General features: G+C 38.9%; 1 protein-coding gene across 1 annotated transcript in view; it reads right to left on the reverse strand.

Moving 5' to 3' along the window:
- zfhx3a (zinc finger homeobox 3a) overlaps positions 1-20,043 on the reverse strand; it is a 28,652-nt gene extending 8,609 nt beyond the window's left edge. The window contains 7 exon segments of the mRNA XM_057348478.1: positions 119-227; positions 1,401-1,601; positions 3,453-3,577; positions 3,707-3,778; positions 8,337-8,562; positions 9,477-12,209; positions 19,130-20,043. Coding sequence (XP_057204461.1) covers positions 119-227; positions 1,401-1,601; positions 3,453-3,577; positions 3,707-3,778; positions 8,337-8,562; positions 9,477-12,194 — 3,451 coding nt within the window. The 5' untranslated portion in view covers positions 12,195-12,209; positions 19,130-20,043.
- Positions 20,044-26,423: the final 6,380 nt, after the last annotated feature.

Raw genomic sequence — 26,423 nt, forward strand, 5'->3', positions numbered from 1 at the left:
AGCATGATAAGAAGCAAACACTTTAGAAATTAAAGACCAGATACTAATCATTAAGTTATTTTTTTATGATTTTATCAAAATAAACTGAAGGGAGAAATAATGTGACATGCACACAAACCGTCCAATCTCTTTGTTTCATTAGCGTTCAGACCGCTCATTGTCTGCTGGGTGTCTGAATTTTGCACTGGTAGAAACATTTTCTCAGGCAGCACGTCTGAAGCAATCACCTGATCACAAGAGAAAAGAAATCATAATAGGTTTGATTAATCCATTTTGTGGATTAATTAATCCACAAAATCTCATTATGAAGTCATTTGATTGTTATCTGTGAAGATGATTGGTCATTACTCCGTGCTCTCGCTACATATGTGCGCCTTGCTGGAGAAAAGACCCTTAACTTCAGATGGCGAACTGAAATCGCGGTCATGAATCAACACTTAAAGCAGTTCAAAGGTTAAGTATGAACGCAAGCCCTCTTTGGTTCGTGACAACACAATTAGCACAACACAACCAAGTTCGGATGAAAAAAGCCACTTTATTTATCTTCTTCTCCCTCTCTCCTTCTGTACCCACTCGACTTTAAAATGTGTAAATCAATGCAACTATAAAAGGGAACGTGGGGGAGAGCAACCAAACAAAATGGCTGCTATTTCCATCACAAAGCACACCATTTCAGAAAAGTGCCGCATTAAACGGGACGGGAGACGAGCATGCGAGTTCTCTCAAGGTCACGTTTAATTTAGAACATAATTACCAGGCGCGGTTCATAACGAAAATCACCTAGCGCTGGCTCACAACTAATGAAGCACAATTATTTTCATTACTGTATTGCAGTTCGGTCGGGGAGGGGGAGGAGAAGTCGAACTGCCGAAGAGAAATCAAGAGGGACTGCCGAACAGGGAACACTGAGTGAGACAGGAGAATACGCAAATAAAGAGACAGACAGAAAAGCATTTTATGCAAGCGAAAAACTCAGACTGAATGGGCAAAAAATGTGCAGAAAAGCTCTTGGAGACGGCGAGACGTGTCTGCTCGGGGTTCGAAAAAGCGCTGGGTGCATTAGTATCAATTTATATTCTACACATAAAAAAGCCAATTTTAATATTCATTGGATCTGAGGCAGCTACCTCTCCCTTCCCCCCATTTAGTGTTGTTACTCGTCTCGGAGAGCGAGGCAAGCAATCTCGCTAGTGCTGGAATCACTGATCTAAACACCCCTCCATACACACACACACACAATTCTAGTATACACAATTTTTACAACTGGAGAAAAAATTGTGGCGGATGATCAATTAGTTTTTTGTTTTATAGATGATGTCATAAAAAGAGAATAAAAAAATTCAATGAACATTTGCTCTAAGAACGATCTTGTTGTTGTATGTTTTTTTTTTTTGTCTCACCGTGCTGATGAGTTTCTGAGTGCAGTCTGCAGTAACACTGTGCAGGTGTGCGAGGTGGGTACGCAAGAGGGCAACACTGTGCAGTGTGTCTTGGCACAGCGGGCAGCGGAGAGCGGGCTGAACTGCATGCTGGTTAATCACATGACTCCTCAAACGCTCAAGGTCTGTGTGACGGAACCGACAGAATGGACACTGCCGCATCTGAGAAAAACAGGATGAGAGATCATTTATATACAGAGTTCAAGAGCATCCTGTCCCTGTACATAAATAGATGTTTGATTTCAGGATTTGTTTTTGCTCTTGGTTTGTCCTTTACGAAAAAACACGTTAGAACAAAATAAAGGTGCTTAAAGGGTACGTTCATCCCAAATTTGTGTGATTTTTTACTCACCCAAATGACGTTAAACATGTTTTGAGACCTCCCCGTGACTTCGGAGCACAGACAAAGATATTTAGGTGACATCCGAGAGATTTCCAGGCCTCCTCATAGACATCATGGTTATACTGTAGTTGTTGTCAACGTCACGAAAAGTACTAAAGACATCGTTAAATTGGTCCAACCGCTCATAGTGTCTTAATTGATTTTTTTTGCGTCGAAGTGCTCTCGTGAACGCGCACCATAGACTGACAAGACAGAGGAGAATATATCGATTAAAGTCATTATTCTGGTTTGTTTTTCGCACATAAAAGAATAAAAAAAATTCAATTGAGCCACTATGAGCGGATGGGCCAATTTAACAATATCTTTAGTACTTTTCTGGTCCTTGACAACAACTCAACTCAACTTTATTTATATAGCGCTTTATACAATTTTCATTGTTACAAAGAAGCTGTACATGAGACATATTGACTATAAGCAAAACAATTAAAATTGTAGCTGTAAAAACAAGAAAAATGTGAAAACACAGAAGACAGACATACCCACATACAAAACACTCCACACACACAATATGCACACGTACTAACACACACAGACAAGTACGCGCACACACAGACACACACGCACATGTCTGGTTTATTATCTCCGCACATACACACACGCATGCACACACACGCGCACATGTCTGGTTTATTATCTCCGCACATACACACACGCATGCACACACACACACACGCACACACAGACACACACGCACATGTCTGGTTTATTATCTCCGCACACACACACACACACGCACGCACACACACGCACAGCACACGCACGCGCGCGCGCGCACGCACACACACACACACACACACACACACACACACACACACAGTGAGAGCACACATTTAAGATAAAGGAGAGAGAAGCACAGGTCAAATATAACAGACTATAAATTCCTATATGCAATATTAATTAAGCAAAACTTTAAAATTCTAATTCTAAAGCAGCCCCCCGGCCAGGCAAATAGTGCAAAAGAACAGTATACAAACGGTGGCGAACAACTATAACCATGATGTCCCTGAGGAGGCCTTAATATCTTTATTTGTGCTCCGAAGATGCCAGAAGGTCTCAAAACATGTTTAACGTCATGTGGGTGAGTAAATTTGATTCTGGGATGAACTTACCCTTTAAAAGGTTCTTCACAGCGATGCCATAGAAGAAACCACCAAGAACCATGCCGTCAAAAGTTTTTTAAAGAACCATTTCTTCCTTACCTTATCGTAATCTAAAGAACCTTTTTTGTGAAAGAGAATGTTATAGGTTCTTCATGGAATCATTTGGAAAGGTTCTTCTATGGCATCGTGAAGCACCCTTATTTTTGAGTGTTGGTGACATCAGATGCAGACAAACCAACTTACTCTTTTTCTTTATATTTTCTACGTTTGAGAATAATAGTCACGTCATCAAAATTCAACAAATGAAAGTATCAGATTCATGTGCTAACCAAGTAACTGTTACACCAATATTTAAGATTCTTCTAAAATTTCTGCAGTCAACCAACCATATTGCGAAAGTTCCACGTATGTTGGCCACATGATGGACAGTTTCTCTTGATGCTCTAAATAAGTGAGACTTTTAAAACCCTATTAGCATCATTTGTTAGTGTAGTGTGTGATTTAACAAACCTCTTCTTGTACGCGTGGCCGTTTGCAGGACGCCGACTCATCTGACTCTCCAGATCCAGACGAGGGGCGTTTGGGAGTCAAGAATGACTCGCTTTTCTCCACCTCCGTCTGAATGAATCCTTCTGCTAGTGAGACATGTAAACAGAGACTATTTAAAAGTGGCACGTTATGCGTCTTTACTTGCTTGTTTTATGTAGAATAATTGTACTTATTATTTTCCCTTATTTATCAAGATGCATACTAATGTTAAGTACCTGATTTTTTCCCTGGTCTGTCTTCCTTGTTAGGTGTAACCTCCGTGGGAGAGTCCATCACGTTATGTTCTCCTAAAGAGAAAGGAACCAAATATCAGAAATGCCTTTAGAAATAGAAACACTGAAGGTCGTTTTTTCCACATGATTTGCTCTTTGAAAAGAAGATATTCTGAGGCACGCCGGTAACTTAACACTGGCTCCCATTGACTTCCATTGTATGGACAGTTCTCAAAATTTCTATCTTCTTTTGTGTTATACAGAAGAAAGAGTCACATAGAGGTTTGGGTGAGTATTTTTAGGTGAACTATCCCTTTAACATGGTCATGGTGTCACAATTACGCTTAATGATCAATGACAGACAGATCTTTAACATTTCTTTTTTAGTGTAACAATTCACAATTTCAAATGTTTAAAAATACCCAAACTCTGTGTATTTCCAGGTTTAAGTTAGATTCTAAACCCACACTGATGCAGGATCACATTAAAACCTATAGGGGTCAGTGTACACTAGCTCGGGAAAGCCACAAACGATCTGCTCCAACACATCACACAGATTCACAACACAACACAACACCTACTTATGTGGACAATCTCCAGTAGATTAACACAAATGTAAAATGCATTGCCTTCTGGCATGGGAGATGAGAGAGAATAAAATGAAAAGGATGGATGAGCTACAGTCAGCAGAGCTTCATTTGACCTGTAGGGATTTTGAAAAGTCACAGGAGAGATAATGCAGCCGAGGTCAGGAGGGTCACGCACAAAGAGTCCATTTCAAAGCACAAATTGGTGAACAATACAGCCATGACAGGCTTAAAAAATGATCTTCACACAAAAGGTCTCAATATTGTTCTTAGTTTGTGTCTCATGTTCTAATCGTGGTATCAGTGCGAAAAACAAGGGACAGTTCACCCAAAAATAAAAAATTCTGTCATTAATTCTTCATCAAGTTGTTCAAAACCTGTAAATGACTCTTTGTTCTGTTGAACACAAAAGAAGACATTTCAGAAATATCTCTGTGGTTTTGTGTTCATACAATGGGGGCTGTTCAAAGTTGTTTGGGGATGTTCTTCAAAATATCTTCTTCTGCAGAAGAAAGAAAGTCAGACAGGTTTGGAATGACGTGAGGACAAGTAAACAATTGAAGTTTTTTTCATTTTATCGCAAACTCTTTCTTTAAAAATAAATCAACCTCACATAACCAAAACATGCACAATGGTATTTATTTATAACATTTGAACACTTTGTTTTCTGGATTTTATATATTATTTAGGCCTACTTCTATTTATTTACTTTCCTAAAAAACGAAGCGTTTATATAATCTCAAAATGGTAGAAACCAAGACTACTGTTCGAAAAGGGCAACGATGCTCTGATGTTCTTTTGCAGCATCTGAAAGCCTCGGCTGAGCTCCGTAGGTAGAAAACACACAGCCTCGGGACACACTAAACCAGATACCCCTTTCAACCCCCTCCCTCGCCCATCCTCTGCTCTCTCGCTTTCTGCCTTTCTGCTTTCTTAGCAGAGTAATTGTTCCGCTATGTGGGGGAAGGGACAAGAGGAATGGAGTTGATTTGGGTGCGTTTTGGGCAGGAGGGGGTGGTCGGGGGGTATTCGAGAAGGGGGAAGAAAGACAAAACAAAAAAATGCAAGAGGCTTGTCATAACAGACCAATCAAAGGGAGGCCGAGGTATCTTCTGCTGGTTCTTTGAGGAGGTGATTATGACAGAGGGTGAGAGAGAGAGGGAGAGAGGCCATCTGAACACCAATTATCCTGACAGACACGCTATTGATTTCCTATCAAACCAACACACCCATAAACACAGAACACATAACCTGAAACTGTCAAATCCGCTCTAGTTACGGCCGTCCCATTGAGATCGCTCGCTCAGTCATTTTCTCAAAGTCACACACACCGCAACCAACCTGACCAACAACAAAAAAAGAATCTATTGTCGAGAATCTATTGGTACAAGGAAATTAACAGCAAAAAGGCTTAGAAAAACCTGAATAAAAACTAAGCAAATAACAATAAATACTGTTCATTTCTGTTAAAAAAAATCTGTAAATCCTCATATGAATTGCATATTTTTTATTCAGGATGAAATTAGAAAAAACAAAAAAAAAGTTTAAACACAAATAATTGCCAAATAAACCATTTCAAATTTCTTACAGTACTATAAATATGTGACTGCATGGACGATGCTAAATAAAGAAAACAAATGATTTTTTAGCTCGAAGCAATGAATCTATAATTGAAAATTGTATTTTTTACACCAATAGTATTTTAACGAACACATTTATTCTTTATACATAAACTAAACATTGTCTTGTAAGTTGCATTCAAAATGCACTTGCGTCAAAAATCTTTTGACCGGTCATGACGCTTGAGCGTGCGAGTCAGCTCGGACCTCTTGGACAAAACAGATGGCCGTAGCTCAGCGCGGTGAGGTCACTTCGAGCCGTAATGAAGTGATCAGATGCACACGCACAAGCTAACACACTCCAGACGCACACTCAACACACACTTCATCAGCACTTCCTATTCGTCCCGGAGATCAATATACAAATGCTCAGCGACATTGATCCACTATTGATTATAAATTAGGGAATGCCCTGGTGTTCTCAAAGAGATCAATAACCAGCCATTCAAACTGCGGCGCTCCAGCAGGTCGGAAGCAACGCTGATCTCGTGTTCCTACAGGTTCAAATTCACACAGAAATATCCGCTCGCTCACTCTTAGCATTGATTCTACGAGATTGAACATGCTATATATTTATGTATATTCTTATAGCAGTCGACACAATACCAAAATTGCTGTCCAAAGTGAACTAAAATGTCCTCAAAATAATCAAACAACAAGCTTTTTGCCAATTTCTTTTTTTTGTAGAAAAATGAAGGTCAATAAAGGAAGAGTTCACTTAAAAAAAAAGAAAAGAAAACTCTCATCCTCACTCATCCTCATGTCATTCCATACATATGACTTCCTCTCTTTAGTTGAACACAAACAAAATTTTATAGATGGTTTCAGCGGCAACAACATAAACAAACGTTATGTGGCCCAAACTTCTGGTAGACCTCTGCAAAGAATCAATAACTGATGAGTACTTAAATTTTAATTTAAAGGGACAGTTCACCCAAAAATAAAAAATCTGTCTTCATTCACACCTTAGAGTTGTTCCAAGTCTGTATACATTTCTTTGTTCTGATGAAATATATTTGGAAGAATGCTTGTAACCAAACAATTCTTGGACCCCATTGACTACCATAGTAGGAAAAATTACTTTATATATTTTTTCGTTATGTCGAACACTAAAGAAGATAGCAAACAGTTCTGGGGCACTTTTGACTACCATGGTAATTTTTCAAACACAGACCGGAAGTTAACTGTGGCCGATGAAACCATCTATATACAGTTGTACATCATAATACAATATATTACAACATTTTATGTAAACAAGCAATGCAATTGAAACGTAAACAAACCAATGAGATTCAAAGTTCTTGGTGTGCCGTTATATTTGAATTAAGTGCTCTTATGTTGTTTGTTTCAATTTTGCAAAATCAGCTCAAAATATTATTAATATATATTTAAAATACTATCGATATATAACCTATGGTTTAGCTTTAGACATTTATCAACCCACATGAAATACTTTAATAATGGATCTATGAGCTTTTTACAGCTATAACATGGAGTCCAATTAAAGAATAAACAATACATATCAAAATTGAACATAACATTTGTTTGTGTTGAGCTAAAGAAACAGTCATACACATCTGACATGACATGAGGATGAGCAAATAATTTAAAAAAATGTCCTTTTAGTATTGCTAAATTGTGTAAAAAATAACTAAAAAATGATACAACCCAGCAAAATAAAAAGATGACATGAACAAGACCGAATGTGAACTAAAAGCTGTCAGTCTTTAGGAATCTGTATCTGTATTGTGTCTCTACATCTTCCCTTTAAAGTGTTAATTGGAGAATGTTAATTAACTCATGCCTCATTAGTGGGTGGTGACTTTATTGGCTGCATTGACTGGCTAACCCTCTCGCTTAGCCTCATTCTCTTTCTGGCCAGTGAAGATGTTACACACGTGATTATTGGCAAGTCAATTAACAAAATCAATTCCCACCATTCTGAACAAAAGCCACACACACTTGCTCTTGTTCTATTTCTCTCTCACGTGCACACACACAGGCAGGGTAGCAAGGGTAGTTCATTAGTTGAGCTTATTCCGGGGTTGAACTAAATGCTAATTGTCTCTACCACCCGCTTCTCTCAATTACCCCAGTGTAAATATCTGCCCTCTTCTCTTCTTTCTGTGTGTCTGTTAGCTCCTCCTACATTTGTTGTTCTGCATGTGTTTTAGGGCCTTGAGCGTCATGAGCAGAACACGCAAGGGACAGTTAGTCTTTTGATTGGGTTTATTTTTAGTAATGCTCGCTGACTTCATCTCGAACATTAATCTATATATCAAAGGCTGCCGTCAACATTGTTTTTTAAAAAGTTTAATTGGTTTTAAATCTACACATTATTTTTACTGCACTGCAACCCTCGTGCACATTTCTGGTTTTAATCTCAAGGCTTTTACGATGTACATATTGAAACATTTCGTGTCGTACCATTTTCTTGAGCAGGGCTTTTTCGTATTGTAAAGATGGCACCGAGCTCCTCCTCGTCCTGCAGACCGTTCTGGATTTGCTGGATTCGGAGCAGCCCCTCCCCTCTCTGGTGGCTTAAAGAATGCGAGTGCTGCACTAAAGAAATGCTGTTGCGAGTGGAGAAATCACACAGCGCGCAGTGCAGCCACACGCCTTCAGCCTCCACTCCGTCCAGCTTCTGCAAATACTGAGACAAACATCACACTTAGCATACACTTCCGTTTGATCACCGTTTGATATAAACAAACTGTTGCTTTAAAAATGATTGTGAGGTAAAAGAAGAAACAAGAAACTAGAAAGAAAGTGCAATCCATATGTAAACACACGCATATTCTCTTCATCAGCTCACATTTCAACACTAGTAAATAACATGCCTAAGTACATTAGCCGAAGCCAAAATATTGACCAGTCATAAGTGATCGATATTTGGCTTCCTCTAACATGGACAGCACAAGATGGATCAATCCAGGATCAATACAAGCCTGTAAAAACATCTGTGTAGATGTGATTTAACATGTTTTGATCAAATAAACTCTTTAGAAGACACTGATAAGTCTCTCTGTCTGGGCAAACAGATCACATCAAAAATGACACATTCACCCGGACGGGAAGGCATACGCTCAATCCCTGGTGATAAACACCAGTCCACTTGTTTCACAGAACTCTAAACTGATTAGAGATGTGCTGAGTTAATGGACCACATTAGCAGGAGGAAAAAATAACATTCAATCTATCTCAATTACCAGAGAGGCCTTACAGGCCTTGGGGATATAGTGGTTTTACCCGGGACGGCTTGGGCTTTTGTGCTTTTTACTGACAAGAATAACACACTTTAAACATGGAGGTTTGTTTCAAACCACCGTTATTTAAAATATGGATAAAGCCAACCGTTGCATTAAATAAACTAGAAAATGTCCATATGTGACCCAACCTTGTTGAAACAACAAAGCATTGGTTAAACTAAAGCCAACGGTAGAGTTTGTCCATATTTTACCAAACCATGGCTCTAAACAACCCAGCATGCAGAATGCAAGAATTGGTTGCTGAAACCTTAACCACTGTTTCCTGCATTGGTTTTCAAAATTTGACTCATGAGTTTACCTTGTATAGTCTAATGCTGGCCTCATGGCTGGAGTTCATGGTGTGAAGCTTCAGTTTCTCCAAGCTACTGGCTTCATAGTCGCATGCATTGCACCTGAGCTGCGCTTGGTTTCCAGCAGCAACACATCTGAGACGCCATTCTTCTTCATCAAGGTTTCCATGGTGACTGCTGGCCTCCTGGAGGTGAGCGGCTAGCTGGTAGCGCTGTATGTGTTTGTCTGTCTGGCAGTGCAGCTGGAAGTTAGCTCGCAGAGGCGTGGCGTAGTGGCAAAGCCGACAATGATGGGTGTCGCCGGTTGTGCTCCTCCAATAGGTGTTGGGCAACGAGCGCTGCACGGTCAAGTGTTGACTTAGCTCCTCTAGAGTGTCACAAGAAAAGCAGTCACACAGAATGCATTCAAACAGTTTCTGTGCAGAGTCAGTCAGGGTGTCATTGCTGGAAAGAAGAGAGTCAGAGTCGGGCAGTTTGGTCTCAGGTTGGCAGTGGCGATAAAGCTCGGTCACATTGTGCTTGCGCTGGCGTTGCATGTGTGCCAGGTTCTGCTGCAAGAGAAGCACGTTGTGTGTGTGCTTCTCGCTGGTCATGTGGATACGTAGGTTCCTCGCCACGTTGGTTTCATAGTCGCAGACTTCGCACCGCCAAGACGCGCGTCCCCGAAGTTTGGATGGAGAGGGGGAGCTGGCCTGGGTGGGGTGAGCGATGGTAGGGTGCGAATGGGACAAAGGACTTGGCTGAGGTGCTGGGGTGTGTGTGTGTGACTGCGTCTGCAAGCTCTGCATGTTGTTCAGGTGCTTGTCTGACTGCATGTGGATGCTCAGGTTGCCTTTGGTGGTGGTGGAATACTGGCACACCTCGCAGCGGAAGGGCTTGTATCCTCAGGAGTAAGTTTCACCTCTTGCTAAGCGTGGGTGGCTTTGTCCGCTGATGCAGTACGGGCACTCCCCAGACTCTGTGTCTGGGTGTTTCTCCTTCATATGCGCCTCCAAAGTTTGCTGGTACTTGTAGTGCCAGTTGCATTTCGGACACTTCAATGTCTTGCAGGAGTTTCTGGTGTGCGCCATTGAGGCCTGCACGCTGTAAACATAGGATCCTTGGACGTCATCTCCGACAGCGACAAAGCCTCCTTCGCCGGCCACTACCAACCTTCCTCTAGAAGCCAGGTCTGAGTGCCCTTCTTCAAGAACAGACTGACTGCTTTGGATGAGGGTGGGACTGGGTGTAGGGGGTGTGGAATGACTGTGATCATTGAGCAGGTCGGTGTCAGGAGGTCTGTCATCATCAGACAACCTAGAGGTTGGTTCCATTGCTATGGCGTTACCATTCTCTGACGGGTCATTTGGTTCTGTTGCTGTGGCACTCTCTTGGTTGGCAAGTTGTTCTGTGGTATTGACAGTGGGCGGGTTTACCACAACAAGGGAAGCAGGTGCAGGGTCGTGGCAGTTAAAGCTTGTTCCACACTCTGTCTCAGAGTCTGTAAGGGTTTTGGTGTTGTTCATAAAGCTGGTTGCTATTGTTGCAGTGTTTGGAGGTTCTGAAATGCTTTGGTTTGACAGAGCAGCTTCAGTATTGTGCTCTTGTCTGCTACTGCTGCTAATACTGTGTGCACTGTTCTCCACAGTGCTGCCTACCTCTAAACACAATCTCCTCTCTCCTCCCTCACTACTTTCTCCATTGTTCCATATTTCATCCTCCTTGCCTCTCTGTTTGGCCTCTCTGCCCAGGGTTGAGGGGTCTTTGGCAGGGCTTGGTACTGAGGTAGCAGGGGAGGTTCTGGGTGGAGAGTGCAGAAGAGGGAAACTTGGTTTAGAGGTCTCGGCGTCTTCGTTCTCTTTTCGTCTCGCTGTGTCCTCCACGTTATTCCCAGAGGTTGGTGGTGCCAAGCAAAGTGGCACCACAGATTCACAATTCCTTTTTGGTTCTAGGAAACAGTAGAGTGGGGGGTTGCCTGGCCCAACGTGCTGTAATATGGCAGAGGTGTGTTTAAACGAGAGCAGATGCAGTTCTTCATCGCTGAAGGTGATGTTGTGTTGCCGTAAAGCATGAGCCCTAAACGAGTGTGAATGGCCAAAAGACAGCCGACACGGAAAGCACATCAGAACGGGTTTGGTTACATTGGACCGTGTCACCTCTGTTTCTGACAATCCTGCCACGTCAGGAGCATTTTCTTTGGATTGGCGGGTCATCAGAGCTAAACGTTCACTTTTGTCGAGGTGAGGCATGTGGAAGACATGAAAAACATGTGGAGCAAGGCTTTGAGAAGTGGAAATGTAACAGGTGCTAATGATGGAGGTTGGGGCACCTAATGAGGAGGAGGGAATTCCACAGGGAAGTTGACTCTCTGTCTCCATCACATAGGCCGAGCCATCATTCTGATACAAGATCTTTCCAAGAGGTTTTACATCATCATCTTCTTCCTCTATGTCACGCTTTCCCCTCAAACCTTTGTCTTCTATCATCTCACTGGTAGAACATTCATCAACCTGGTTTTCCCCCATTCTTTCTTCATACCTCTCCCCAAGTCCCTCCTCCTCAGTATGGCCCACTAGTCCACCCTGTTTGGTCGCTGTGCTCCGATGAATGGCTTGATCTCTGGCCAGCAAGAATGGACTGGGGGCCAGTGTTCTGCAGAACCCGGGAGGCTGTTGTGTGTGGGGCCCAGAGGCTCCATCGATGGGGACAGAGTCACAACACTCCATCCTCTGAGCTACTGAGCACATTCATCCCACCCTGGCCTAGAGAGAGAGAGAGACAGAAAAGGGGAGTGTTAAATCAATACCACTTGAACTTTACAAACTACACTTGCCCCAAAAATATTTGGACACTTTTCAACACCACAAATGTCTGAATGGCAATGGCATTATATACCAAACCATCAAACCAAGTGGATTCTGAAAGAAATAAGATGCTAATACTTTTCCCAAACTTATGAAAGAAAGGTTTAATCATTTGTCATGAAATACAAATACAGAATACGTTTTGGGCCATTTACAAAATCACTTTTTAAATCTTTAAAGCGTTACTGTACTAGAGATCCAATGCAAAGTAAAACTACAGACACAGACAACAGTAAAGGCATCCTCAACATTACAACTACAGCCAAACGTGGCACATTTCTAATTGTAGCTTCATAACAAACAGTACTGTCACTATTCAAAGTGAAGTGATTTGGGGACGGTGAACAGAGAGGTCTAGACAGTGATCAATAGCTCTTGGCCAAGCTGTATTACCAAGAGCTGAATATTACATGAGAGACAATTCCTGGAATCCCCAAGATCTGCTCAATTAAATGTCTCTGTCTTTCTCTGCCTCCCCTTCCCCCTCCATCTGCATTATATTTCCCTTTAGAGCAACTAAGCAGAACACAGGGCCGTGTCTATGGGGGATTGCCCTGTAACAGTGCCTCTGGAATAGGTTCCCTATTGAGCCTAGTCCCAGGTTTCTCAAGAGACATGGCCCTCACAGGCCTTGATCAAGAAGCAGCTGAATTCAATTGAATTATATTAAAGCTGCCTTTCTGCCATTCGATGTCAATTAGGTGCCTGAAATAATTGCAGTATGCATTAATGGCAAGTATTAAAAAAACAGTGTAAAGCGTTCTCACACAGTGCTATCCTGTACACTAGCGCGTCCGTATGCAAATGTTCAATGTTGCTACTTAAACCAACCTTGTGGTTATACTGTGGGCTGGAGATATATAATTCAAATGTGCCTACAGTTACTACTGGGTTTATGAAAAGTTAAGTCACCCAAATAGTGTAAAAACAAGTATGTGCTTAAAGAGCGTCTTAAGGGACCATAGGGTTTGCGGTTAGGAGTTGGGGGGCTAATTGCAGCGTTTCTAGGCTGAAGAGTGCAGATTCTTGAACTCTGATTCAAGCTGTTATATTGAGCTCTCTCTGATCCTCTCTACTGGAGGGGGCTAAAGTGCTAATGGGAAAATCAATAGTGCGAATGCTAAGCATCTTACTGGAAGCCAACGCGGGATGCTAGCATGCCCGGCTAAAGGATGTATCCACCGATTTAAGATCCAAACGGTCCTCAATGAACTTAAAGGGCCAGATTTAAAGTGCAAAACGTTGAGCATCTATTTTAAATGCCCAAAAATTCTTATATCTGGAATGTAGTTTTGTAAATACATATTCATAAACAACACGCTGTGCTGACACACAAACTAGACTTCCTGTGCAGATCGATGCATGTGCACTCTCATTGGCTGTGTTTAACCGAGTGCATGTGTGTGTGTGGTGTAATTAGTGATGTATCTCATTAGCAGTTGGGTTAATTACCCATCTCTCTGGGATACCTGATAGGGGGCACACAGCTGGAATCAAGACACATCTTAAACCAATTACTCTCGCCGAGTGTGGGTGTGGATTAGGACCAAGACCAAGAATAAGAATAAGACAAAACAAAGGTAACCCTGATGTTAACCCCAGCACTAACCCTGTCAACAGGACAACAACAAACACAAAGAAATGTTGCACAGCCCTCAAATGAGGTTGAAACACATTTGCTTAATTATAACAGTAAGAAGTGTGCTTTAATGCATATACAGGTCTGGGAAGACCTACTGGAGAGAGAGAGAGAGAGAGATTCAGCATTCACAACAGACTGCTGATTCAGGAGCTCAGCTTCCTGTTTTAAAAGCTAATGTGATGTGACCGCATATCATAGCAAACATACCATTGCACATATATGAGTCAGTGCACAAGTAAGCTTTACTGTAGCAACACCAAGGTTATGGGTTCGATCCGCAGGGATTGCATACTCATAAAAATGTAAATCATAAGCCACTTTGGATAAAAGTGTCAGCCAAATGTGTAAAGATAAACTAAACTGCTTATATACTGTATGTATATCTATAACACAATTGCACAATAGGTCATGAGTCATGACCAAATCATGCTTTCATAACAAACCAATTTGTTTTATAAAGCACAAATCTGATTTCTTGAAGTTTGTGGTAAAACATACAAAAATTCCAATGGAGTAAGTAAAATAAACTTCAACTGTATTTTAGTCTTAATACATTTACATCATCATCTTTATCACTTCCCCCTGGAAAATAAGACTAGAAAATTATTTTGCACTGTATAAGGTATCCCAAATTGAAGGAATAGTTCACCTTCATAATGAAAATTCTGAAATTATTTACATGCCCTCTTGTCATGTCAAACCTGTTTGACTTTTTCTTCTGCAGAACATAAGATATTTCGAAAAATGTTGGTAACAGAAAACCGTTGGTCCCCATTGACTTTCCATATTGACTTTGTTTTCCATATAGAAGTCAATGGGGACCAAAACAAATATATAAATATCTTATTTTGTGTTTTGCAGAAGAAAGAAAATCACACAGGTTTAAAATGAGTAAATGATGACAGAATTTGCATTTTGAAGGTGAACTCAACTAGACATACTACATTAGGTTAAGAAAAACCATTAAAGCAACACATTGTAGTTTTTTCCGACCTTAAAATAATGTCTCTAAAATGATTTCTGTGGTAGAACAACTCTCAACAGGACGAATTCTACTCACGCTGGTATCTGAGCGGCCTCATAGCGGCTACAACCACACTCTAAGTTGTGTGTTTGGGTCGGTACACACAGCCCCGCCCATCCCCTGCATGCGGAAGAGTGCGAAATGGTTTCTGCATTCTCCGGTTTCATCAGTTTAGTCAACAAATTCACGTGTATTGCGCTGCCCACGGGGAAGCTTATACTATGACATTATTTACGACACTGGTAACAGACAATTGCGCTTCTCAACCACACGGGAGAGCGGTGAGCAAAGGTTCAATAGTGTGGCTTTAAAAAACCTGAAAGACTTGTGTCTCTTTGCATGAACACAAAAAAAGGAAAAGTGTTACAGGGGTCATACTGTAGAATGGCAATATAACATAACACCAAAGTTAAACTGGCTAACCCCACACCCTCTCTTTCTCCCTCAGTCACGCAAACACATACACATTTCTCTCACTGTATTTAGACAGCTGTCCTTGCTGCTGTGTGCTTGTCTTTGATCTCTGATTTAATGCCCCATTTCCATTAGAGACACTAGCCCATTCAAGAGGCAAACTTCAAAAGAAAAGAGAGAAACGGAGAGAAAGAATTAAAGAGAGAGGGTGAGAGCGGGGGGTTATGACTTATATAATGTACAGTCGTTTTCTTGTGTTTTTAAAACATCATTTTCAAAGAAAACTGGCGAGTCAAAGCCAAATACAAAACATGATTTTAAGAAGATGCTGATGCGCTTCACGTATGACATGAAAAGAAATGAAACACAAAAATGCAAGGTCAATGGTCAAAAGTTAAGGCGGATGTTAAGACAGGATTGTCATTTAAATATGTCACATTTGTTTAATTCCTTTCTCCCTCAAGTCCTTGCAAGTCTATAACTCCAGGTCTTCGACAAGCGACACGAGATAATACTCCACAATCGGACATTGATATAAAATCTGTCACAACCTGCGGTCAACATGCTAGAGACGTACAGTAGAGACGTACAGTAGCAACAGTACACACACACACACAGCTTCTAAGCCTGAGCGTGGTGTAAACGTATTGATTTCAAGTGCAGCGGATCCGGCGGGATTATAAAATCAATGCTACACTGAAAGAGTTCTTACTCATTTTACTTCATCTAACGCCACTGTCAATGTGTGTGAAACACCACAGAACACACACACACACTGCCCCTCCGCACCGCTCGCACGTCGAATGGAAAGCGGCACCGTGCGCTAAAGCAATTATCTGTAAGGATTATTCGTGTAAATATTCTGTATTCATTACACGAGTTATATGCAGTGTGAAATGAGAAAGATTGGGAGGAAAAAACATTTTTTGCAAGATTAACTCCTTTCAGCAGCTAGATGATGATTGAAATGCCGAAGAGCAGAATTACATGCAAAACAACAGCAGAGCCGCCTGGCTTTATACAAATAAAATGATATTCCATGGCAATATTTTTATAACAGTGACACTAACCCATGCTTGAAACAAACTTGCCATTGAAATGACTGATCTGAAAATGAAACGGACATTTTTTAACATTTCAGATAACATGGTCTCTATTTCTGTGGCATTTAAAAAAATTTAACTTAAAAACATTAAATATAAAAATACATTTATAGAAAGTGTACGGTGTCGCATATTAGACTTGACGTGTCATCATTACCCAAATAATAAACAACGATATAAAATAAGCATCCAAAGCTCCGTCCATCTCTCTCAAAACCCAATCCATTCTTTTATAAATATAAAAAAATCAAGCAAAAAGCAGAACTTTACATTTCATCTGAAAACCTCTCATGCTGGCTATAGGCTGTGTGTGTCTCTCTCTCTCCATTCATAGTCCATTTCCAAGAAAAGGTGTTCAACAATCACACTGACCTTTGCATGATTGCAGTTTATGCACCTTTTATAAACTATACCTTCAATCTATATATTTAACAGCCACGGCAAACAGCACACACCTCCTCTGCCTGGACGGAGGCAGACAGACAATGTAATATACTTCAATATTTGCAGTGAATTCTGCAGAGAGATGACAGCCACTGATCGCCCTCTGTTCTCTCTCTCTCTCTCCACACACACACGCACACGCACACACGCACACACACGCACACGCACACACACACACGCGCACACACACACACGCACACACACACACACACACACGGTCTGTTTAAGGCGTGGATAGAGAGCAGAATTTGAACTGACAGGCTGGGCCCCCATGCATTGTTCTCTGGATAAGTGTATGTGTGCGTGTGTGTGTGTGTGTGTGCGGCCTCGGTGACTGATCAGCCCATGTGCCTCACTTCTACACAACCTCAGCTATTATTATGATAAGCAGAAAAAGTCAAACCCTGAAGGCAATGTGTGCACACATACACACAAACACACACACACACAATTATTTTAGATTTTACAACACCTGATTTACAAACACAGCAACGTGTTTCCGATCTTCACAGGCAACTGCAAGGTGGTATAGTACTAATCTATATGTTAAACAAATAAACACCTGAACACAAAACATCTGTGATTTATTTTTTTATGAAAGGTAATCGTACATTTTGTTGGTGGCATTAACATGACTAAATGTTCATTCTATTAAATCCTTAACAAGATTAAAAAACAAAAATTCAACCACTCTGATTGGCCGACCAACTCTGTGTTTGACAACTCCACCCTGCCAAATCCAGTTTTATCTTCTCACCCTGTTTTCTTTCATCTCCTCTTCGTCCTTTCACCCTTTTACCCTAACTCCATGACCCTTGACCTGTGAGGCAATCCTCTTTCACCCCACACCAGTGCGTGCGTGTGTGTGTGTGAAAGCTTTCTCAAAAGAGCTTGCTTTATTTATATCTGCTCCTCCTGCACTAGCACAAGCGTTTATTTTACACGTATTGTACACACGTTCTATTTAGCCAACACTGGATTTGTAGCTAATATGGATGTAACATTGTGTATGTTATTCATATGAACTTTAGTTAACATTCTGAATGTTAATGAACATTTTAACACCATTAATCAATCTGATGGGTCTCTAAACAAAGAAAGAGGCGAAAAGAAAGAATAAATAGTTTCTTAAATAATTCAGCCCTGGGGTTACATGTAAGCCTAGTTACGTGAAGCCAAAATTATACTGAAGAGTATATTGAACAAATATATTTGTAAGAAGATTTACAAAAGAAAAGAAAAAATATAAAATTGCCTAAAAATACAGTGTTACACACAGCGACATTCATACATGAAAAAACAACTAAATAAAGAGCAATGACTTCTGTTGTTTTAAGAATCACAAACATATCATAACGCAAAATCTATGCATTAAAACCACCATTATTTCTTGTATTTGTCAATCTTTGTAAAATTCAATGGCCATCACCAAGGGAGGTTTTATCAGATTTAGTTAACTTTCAAGTAAACACACACACACCTACACAAACACACTTTGAAGAATAAATCCAAACAGGCTCGACCAAGCATGCCCAGCACATTTTTAACAGCCCAATCATCTGCTATCCAACAAAAACACAAAGTTACGTCCTGCAGTCTACGTTAAAACGATAAGAAATGCGTGCCCGTGCACAGCGGAACAGCGAAGACGCGCAGAGCTTCATCAGTCGGATACTTTGTAACGTTGCACGGACGGATTTGCTCTGCGCGGGGATTAACGGGCGCCTCCCGTGGAGCGTGTCAATGCTGATGCATTCGGTAAAACGAAGCTTGATGTGCTCAACACCGCGTAACGCATCGGTGTTGCTCAACATGCATAACAACAGCACCGGTCGAACCAAAAGCATATCAACTACAAGGACATCTTTTTACTCTTTTTCTTTCCTTTTTACGCAACTAACAACTCTTTTGGAAAACAGGTAGGAGAACACGAGAGCAGCTTTTCTAACTTCAATCGGAACTCCAAAGATTAAAGAAAGTGTACAGGACGCGCTTTGCATTACAGACAACATATGCCATCGGAAGTGTTTAGTAGTAACATATGCAACAAAAATATCAGCTCTAATAAACAAGCATGCATTATGTAGTAGACTAATGCATTACTCGGCACGTGTAAACACGATGTGAAATGCGTAACGCGAGCAGCGAACGGAGCGTAATTGCGAAGAGCAGCCATAAGATACAAACTTACATTCGGATGCGTTGCTTTGTATTCCAGTAAACCCGCTTATAGATCCCATTCGCACAGATGCATGCGCTCACTTTGCTCGAGACATCATGGTGGTGAAGTTAAAAGAGGTATTTCACTGTTTCTTAAAGCATTTAAAATGGTTTTGTTTTTGGTTGCGATGCAGACGACGGACGCGCTTCGGCTCGGTTCGAGGAAGGAGGAGAGAGTGAAAAAAACCAGTCCGGTCTTTATTCCTGCTAATTACTTTCCTGCAAAAAAATGGCTGGAATTAACAGACTGCGCATGTGCTGATTACACAGTCACGAGGGGAAGAGATAATTAGCTCCTCCTGGATCAATAAGATTCCAGGATGGGAGAGAGGGAGGAGGGATGCAGGGAGGAGGGGGGCTGGGGAGTGATGGAATTAGACTATAGGCCAATTTGATATTTGTACATAAACAGCATTAAAATAAATAAAAAAGGATAACAACTGAACGTTTCGGTGAGATAATATGCCAACAGAATCGTGTTTATAAAATGTTCGATATTCATTTGATGAGGACAGAGTAATAACAAAGTCATTATGCAAGAAAACGCATTGTTGTTGTTGCTATTATAATCATCATGAATTATTATTACAAATATAAATGCCCGAATCTTAAAAACATCTTGATAAAAACATCAGATTCTTTCCTGGAAATCGGTTCGAGCCATGCACTGCGAGAAGTGCATGTTTGATTTTAGCCTATATGCAGTGTCGATTTATTTTCTGAATGTTAGGTATAAATGGCAAGTGTATAAGATATTGTAGCCTGTTACAGACGTACATGTAAAAAAATTGCAAACTGTAATCTTGTCAGAGAGAATTTATTTTCTTAGAGAGGTTTCTTCAAGTGCACAGCGGTTGTTATGCTGAGAAGAACAACATTTTGAATAAACCCTAAAAGTGATATCTGCTTTGCATATAGGTTTATATTGTTGAACCCGTTTGTCTGTCTCAACGTTGACTTAAATGAAGAGTTTTACTAAAACTACTATAATTATTTTTGTTATTTTGTGTTGTTAAATAAAATAGCAATCAAAAGGAACGTACAATTTCGTGTAGGCTGTAGCTGTAACATTTGAGACTACAGGTCTAATATAGTTTAAATATGAGTATAAAAAACAATAGTGTATCCTAAAAGCATTTGCATATAATATAAAATCAACATTTCAATAAAATTTGCATCAACAGTTTTCCTCCAGCCTAACACATGACATATGTTAAACCTGTTTCATGTGCACGAGCAAGAACAAAATTGTTTCCATTAAAACTTTTACATGAAAGGAGTGAGTGTTGAAGTGTTTTTCACTCTTCTTGTCTTTTGTCATGATAATTCTTTTGTGCTCTTTGTGAATATGTTTGTGTGTATGTGTGTGTGTGTATGTGTGTGTGTGTGTGTGTGTGTGTGTGTGTGTGCGTGTGTGTCCGTGCACGCGCGTGCTTGAATGGCTGCTATGGTCATCGTTTCCGTTTTGTCATAAATCTGACACTGCATTGCATAAAACATGTGTTCGCTTGTTAACATGCACATGCATTTTCGGTTTCGTATGTTTAACTGTTGTTGTTACGAGTTTAAAAATGGCTTTCTCAAAAAGACGTAAAACATCAACTTATGTTATCACAACGCAAAGAATTAATAATAGGCTAAGTAATAAAAATCGTATCCTACATTTAAAAGCATCGCAAAATGTATTGTAGATAATCTTGTTTCTATAAAAACGTGTTTGTTTTTCATTTTATTTACTAATGAACATCCGCATTGTCACGACATACGATTGTTATGCGCATATTTGTTCAATTGGTTTAAAATGTAACCCAAGTATGAGGAATACGTTTCAAAAAGCACAAAACTATGTTAAAAATATATTAAAATTCAAGTCTACATGTGAACAATTTAATTGTAGATGTGAACTTTTAGTTTTCATGACAGAATGTTGATACAGAAATCTTTAGATTTGCATATTATTTATTATTTATCCACGTGCATTAGTTTAACAGGTCAGCATTAGTTTTCACATTGTCAAGCATGGTGTTTCATTTTCCAGCCGAATTCTTCAAGTACAAATGGACCACTGAACTGCTAAATACAAGTTTTGATTCCTGCATCCAAGCTGCAGGGAAACACGTCTCAGTTTGCAAGCTCAGATGCATGGACTTCGGGTTGGTGTTGCAATCCGAGGTTTTAAACTGGTTTCTTTTCCATTTACACAATGTGCATGTTTAGTTTACAAATACTGTAAAACGTGTAGACCGCATCATATTTCAATAAACAAACAAACAAACAAACAAATTGGTGATTCAAATGCAGTCAAATAGGCTACGTCAAAGATGCATGTGTGAACTACGATTCTCAAATTGTTAATAATAATATGCTAATCTTGAATCATTTGAAAACACATTTCTTGGACTCTGGCAATCTTTATAAATGTGTTTGACGATCAACTGTAACGGGGCATGTAATCAGTGTGGAGGTTTGATGGAGGGGCAGGTGCTTCTGCAGCGCCCCCTTGAGGATGCTTTGATATCTGAGGATTTTTACCTGCTTATAAAATACAACCTTTATTATGTACTTTGTATTTCATGCTAATACCAATATCAGCTTGCTGTAGTCTAAACAGTTTTTAAAATACAGCCAACAGTATTTGTCAACAAAATGTTGCTTTGGCTTTTATTAAAAATATATCTTTTTTTTGCTTCAGACCTTTATTTGAGTCACCAATAATGATAATTCCAATGTAATAGAATAGGTTATCATCCATATACCAAATAAAATGTTCAACTATGATGATCCACATCTATTTCATTTTTTAATGTGTATTCTAAAATAATTTTGTAAACTGTTTTCAAGACATTTTATCAGTGCTTTTCTCTAAACATCTCTACCACACATATTTTTCAGTTTGCTCAGTAATTGAACTAAGCAAAACAGACTACACATTCCTCACATCTAGACTAACCTGCATTATCAAAAACTTTATTTTATTATTTGTTACATGGCTTAGAAATCACATATTCAAATCTGTGGTATGACCAGATTTTATGAATCACTGATTATCTTAAATCTTTAATACAAAACAGGTAAGTCAGAAATTCACTTAAATTATTCATATGAACCATGTACAGTGTAGATTTATATGGTTAAGGTAAATGTGGTTTACATCAATGTGGATAACTGCAGCATTGTTTTTTCTTGTTGAAGTAATATATAATATATAATAGCGGTTTGTCAAATGATATGTTTTGCTCTGCGAACACACCAGAAACAGATATCATTGCATTCGGGGTCCTATGAGATATTTTTCACGAAAATGGGCCGCGGTGTAAGCCACTTTGCATAAACACTATTTCTTAGCTGAATGATATTCTGGAAAGAAGTGGAATAACAAATGTCTGCTGGGAAATCCTATTTATATTTCCAGGGTGGAAAACCTGTGTTCGGGATCTTCAGAGGTTGTGAGGATAACAGAAAACAACAGCCTTAAACACGGCCGTTATTATCCAGGGAAGTTTCAATGGCTGGTTAATCTACTGGATTTCAATCTTTTGGAAGGAAATTATTAATCCATGTGGGAATGTCTACCCCACATCTCATATATTTTTAAACGCTGCCCTGAGAATCAGTGTAACACATGAAATGCCAAAATATACATTTTTGCCAGGTGAACAAAATTAAAACGGCACAAAAAGAGCTGTCACAATGTAAATGTAATTGTTTTATTTATATTATTTGTGCAATAGGTGAATCAGAATTTTTGAAACATTGGATCTCGTTTGTTTGCATATATGCGAATGTGTTTTTGTATATATGTGTGTGTGTGTGTGTGTGTGTGTGCACGTGTTTGTGTGTCTGGCCGGCTGCCAGATCTCTATATGTGTCTGTTTGCCCTGTGGCAATGCTGGGGGTCACTGTTTCATTGTGATACAAATGCCACCCTCATAGATTAATCTAATGTGGGTTAATTACCACAACATGCTAAACACACAAGCAATAACACTGGATATGTTAATTCTTCATCTGGCTTTTTAGCAGCAATTGAGTGTCATGTGCATTATATTGTATGTAAATTATTCTACTTGTTTTGCCTGTATTTGTTTGTCTATATGCGTATATATTTTTTCTGTATTTTTATTTTCTCTATATTTTTAAGGTTGTATTTGTTAACATGAGTAAATTCATTAGCTAACATAGTTTTCCAGCATTTATAAATCTTTTTTAGTTAATGCCATCGTTTGTGTTAGTTTGTGTGCATTAAATAATGTTAACAGATACAGCTTTTGATTTTAAAAAAGTAGTAAATGGTTAAATTTACATAAAGTAAGAGTTATAAATGCAAATGCATTAACTAACATTCACAAATACAGCTTTATTGTGAAGCACAAAGCTCATATCAATAACCAATTGCAGTGACATTTAATAATGAGTGACACTGAAAATGATTAAAATATAAAATATTGTGAAGTTGAAATTTTGATGACATATCACGCCTGAAGATATCCAACAATGAGCTCATAGAAATACTAAACAATACGGTTATCAAATGTATTATATGAATGTTCTGCAATGTTATAATATACACATTAATACACACGCGCTGTTAATTCTTACCAGCACATGTGTGTGCGTCTTACTATGGGTGCTTTGTCAGAAAGACACTTATGCCTCTGTTATTATGTTACCCCACCGACCCTTGAGTACACTTCATCACTGCCTTTTTCTTGAGACACAAATGTCACACCTCTCCACATCTCACTGCTGTACTTGAGACAGTAAACCAAAGGTTAGTACTAGTTTTATTAGGTCCTCTTGTTAGAAAAAAAGCATAACATTTCAAACCAGCCTTTTGTAAGTCTTTAGTCTATCCCTGCTCTATCAGTACTATTTCTTGTTTTATTCCTATTTAATATACGTGCCCCCTACACCCCCCCCCACCTTTACCCCATGTCTACCCCCTCCTTCGTACCCTTAGATGGGACATCTAATAAGCGGTTTCTGTCTAATGCTGTTGCCACAGTAACACGTCAGGTGGCCGGTTGATATGGCAACCACGATCCTCTATTTTGGATTTTGGAGAGAAAGCATGGGGTTTAAGACAGAGCTTTTAAATCTGTAAAAACGACTTACAAACTCATTCAAAACACATAAATACACAGGCAGACACATATGTTTGACTTATAATCCTCCTAATAATAATCAACCGTCTTTTATGCTCTAGTCCAGTCAAGATCATTGTTACCAATAGTGTTCTCAGTCATTGTTAGATTAATCCAGATTTTATTATTTTGGGAATATAAGGCTTCATTTTTAACAATAGATGTTATTAGCACTATACAATAACCTATTTATACACACAGTGAATTATAGGATGCATAAAATTTTAGTATTTGTTGTGGATTATATGATAATTATGAATTTAAAATGCCCTAAAACACGTTTTATTACTGAATACGTAAGTATATTACACAAGTGTGCAGCATGGAAAGAAATGTCATGATAATCACAGTATTTGATAATTCATCTCAGCATAATAAAGTTCTATAAATAAGATTCTAATTCGAAATAAAGAAAGAAAGAAAGCTCACGTTTGTCCTTTTTATACTATTCATTGTGGAATTATAAATCTTTATTTATGCCACCCTATTTCTGCCCTCCATATGACATCCAATGTGTTGTGCAGTGTGAAGCCCTGACTGCTGTCTGTCTGCTGACCCCATGACCTTAACCTGGAACAGCAGACCAGCACCCTGTCTCACAGCGTCTGCTCCTCAAATCTCAAAAAAATCACCAGACAGGACCTGCACAAGCCCTTCTCTCCTCTCTTCTATTTTATAAGGTAAACCTACAAAATATCAAATGTAAATATATTTTGACAGAACATTTTCTGCGTAAGGTAGGTTTATCACCATTACAATTTATTTTAATGTTGCTTTGTATATTCATATTTACCGTTAAATCATTTATGAAGTATTTCTGCTTATGTTCTCAACACGAGTGTTTTATTAATGTATAAAAGCAGAATGGAGTTTTTTCTGTAATTTTAACCTTATCATAGGGCCGCATGAGATGCACGTGCTGTGGACATGAACTTGAGACGCTGACCGGAAATCACGCACCTTTAATTCAGCAGGTTTAATTCTTAAAGGTAATTGACGCACTCTCAGATTCAAACAACGGCTAATGTTATACAGATACATCGCATTATATATTTTTCTTTTTAATGTTGCCCGATGTTTTTAAAGCAATTTATGTTCTGAAAGAGGTAGAAAACGGTTTAAAATAAAGATACACATTTGAATAATTGCAGTGTTTTGTTGGATATTTCTGTTTGAAAAGTAATCGTATATAAATCGTATATAATCCAAACACTGAGAGCAAACCAGTTTGGTAAAAATGAGAAATTTCATGGCTAAGAAAAACTGTAGCCATGTGAGAAAAAAGATTAGATTTTACTTGCGAAATGTACTAATCTTATTATGCCGTTCAACCTTTGTACCATGAAATATAATCTCTTCTGAATTAAAAAATATATTTGAGTTTATTATATTTAATATATAGCACTAAAAGCAATTTCAACATACAAATAGGTACTTATTTTAAACGTTTTTTGTGATATTTTTCTTTTTCGTATTATTATTATTATTGCTAACGGATGTTAGAGAAATTAGAATTCTCTTCATCTTAATCATAATAAGGTTGTTTAGTCTACACTGAGATAATCATCAATGAAAGAGAATAATCATAAAAAACTGAAAATAATTTAGATTCCGTTTTATCAATAATTAAACTAATCAGAATCTTTAGTAAAATGTATAGCCTTAATTACACTTCGAATATTTTACGTAATAAATCTACTAAAACGAGTTTAAACAGGTCACGGCTCTTTTTACAAAATGATGTTCAACCTTCTTTTTTAGCCTACTGACGAAACCATCATTTACTGTAAAATGTACATGTTTTTCAATGTCGTTTATATTAAATTTGCATATAGACAAATAAAAAGAATAAACATTAAGATTTAAAATGTATTATGTATTATGTAAAATGTGTTTTTAACATAATAAAAACATTTGCCGGCTTACAGGTTGAGCGTCCTTTGAAAGCTCTAACCAATAATTCGTTACACAGAAAAGAAATAGCCTATAGTTTGACAGCGTTTAAAAACTGAACATCTACAAAATGAATACAAAAGAATAATGTTCCGTTTAATGGCCTATTTAAAGATAAAATAATCATTTAAATCGTGACTAATTTAAAAGAAACCATTTACACGTTTC

This window comes from Triplophysa rosa, linkage group LG12 (genome assembly GCF_024868665.1).
Source record: "Triplophysa rosa linkage group LG12, Trosa_1v2, whole genome shotgun sequence".
NCBI classification, from domain to species: Eukaryota; Metazoa; Chordata; class Actinopteri; order Cypriniformes; family Nemacheilidae; genus Triplophysa; species Triplophysa rosa.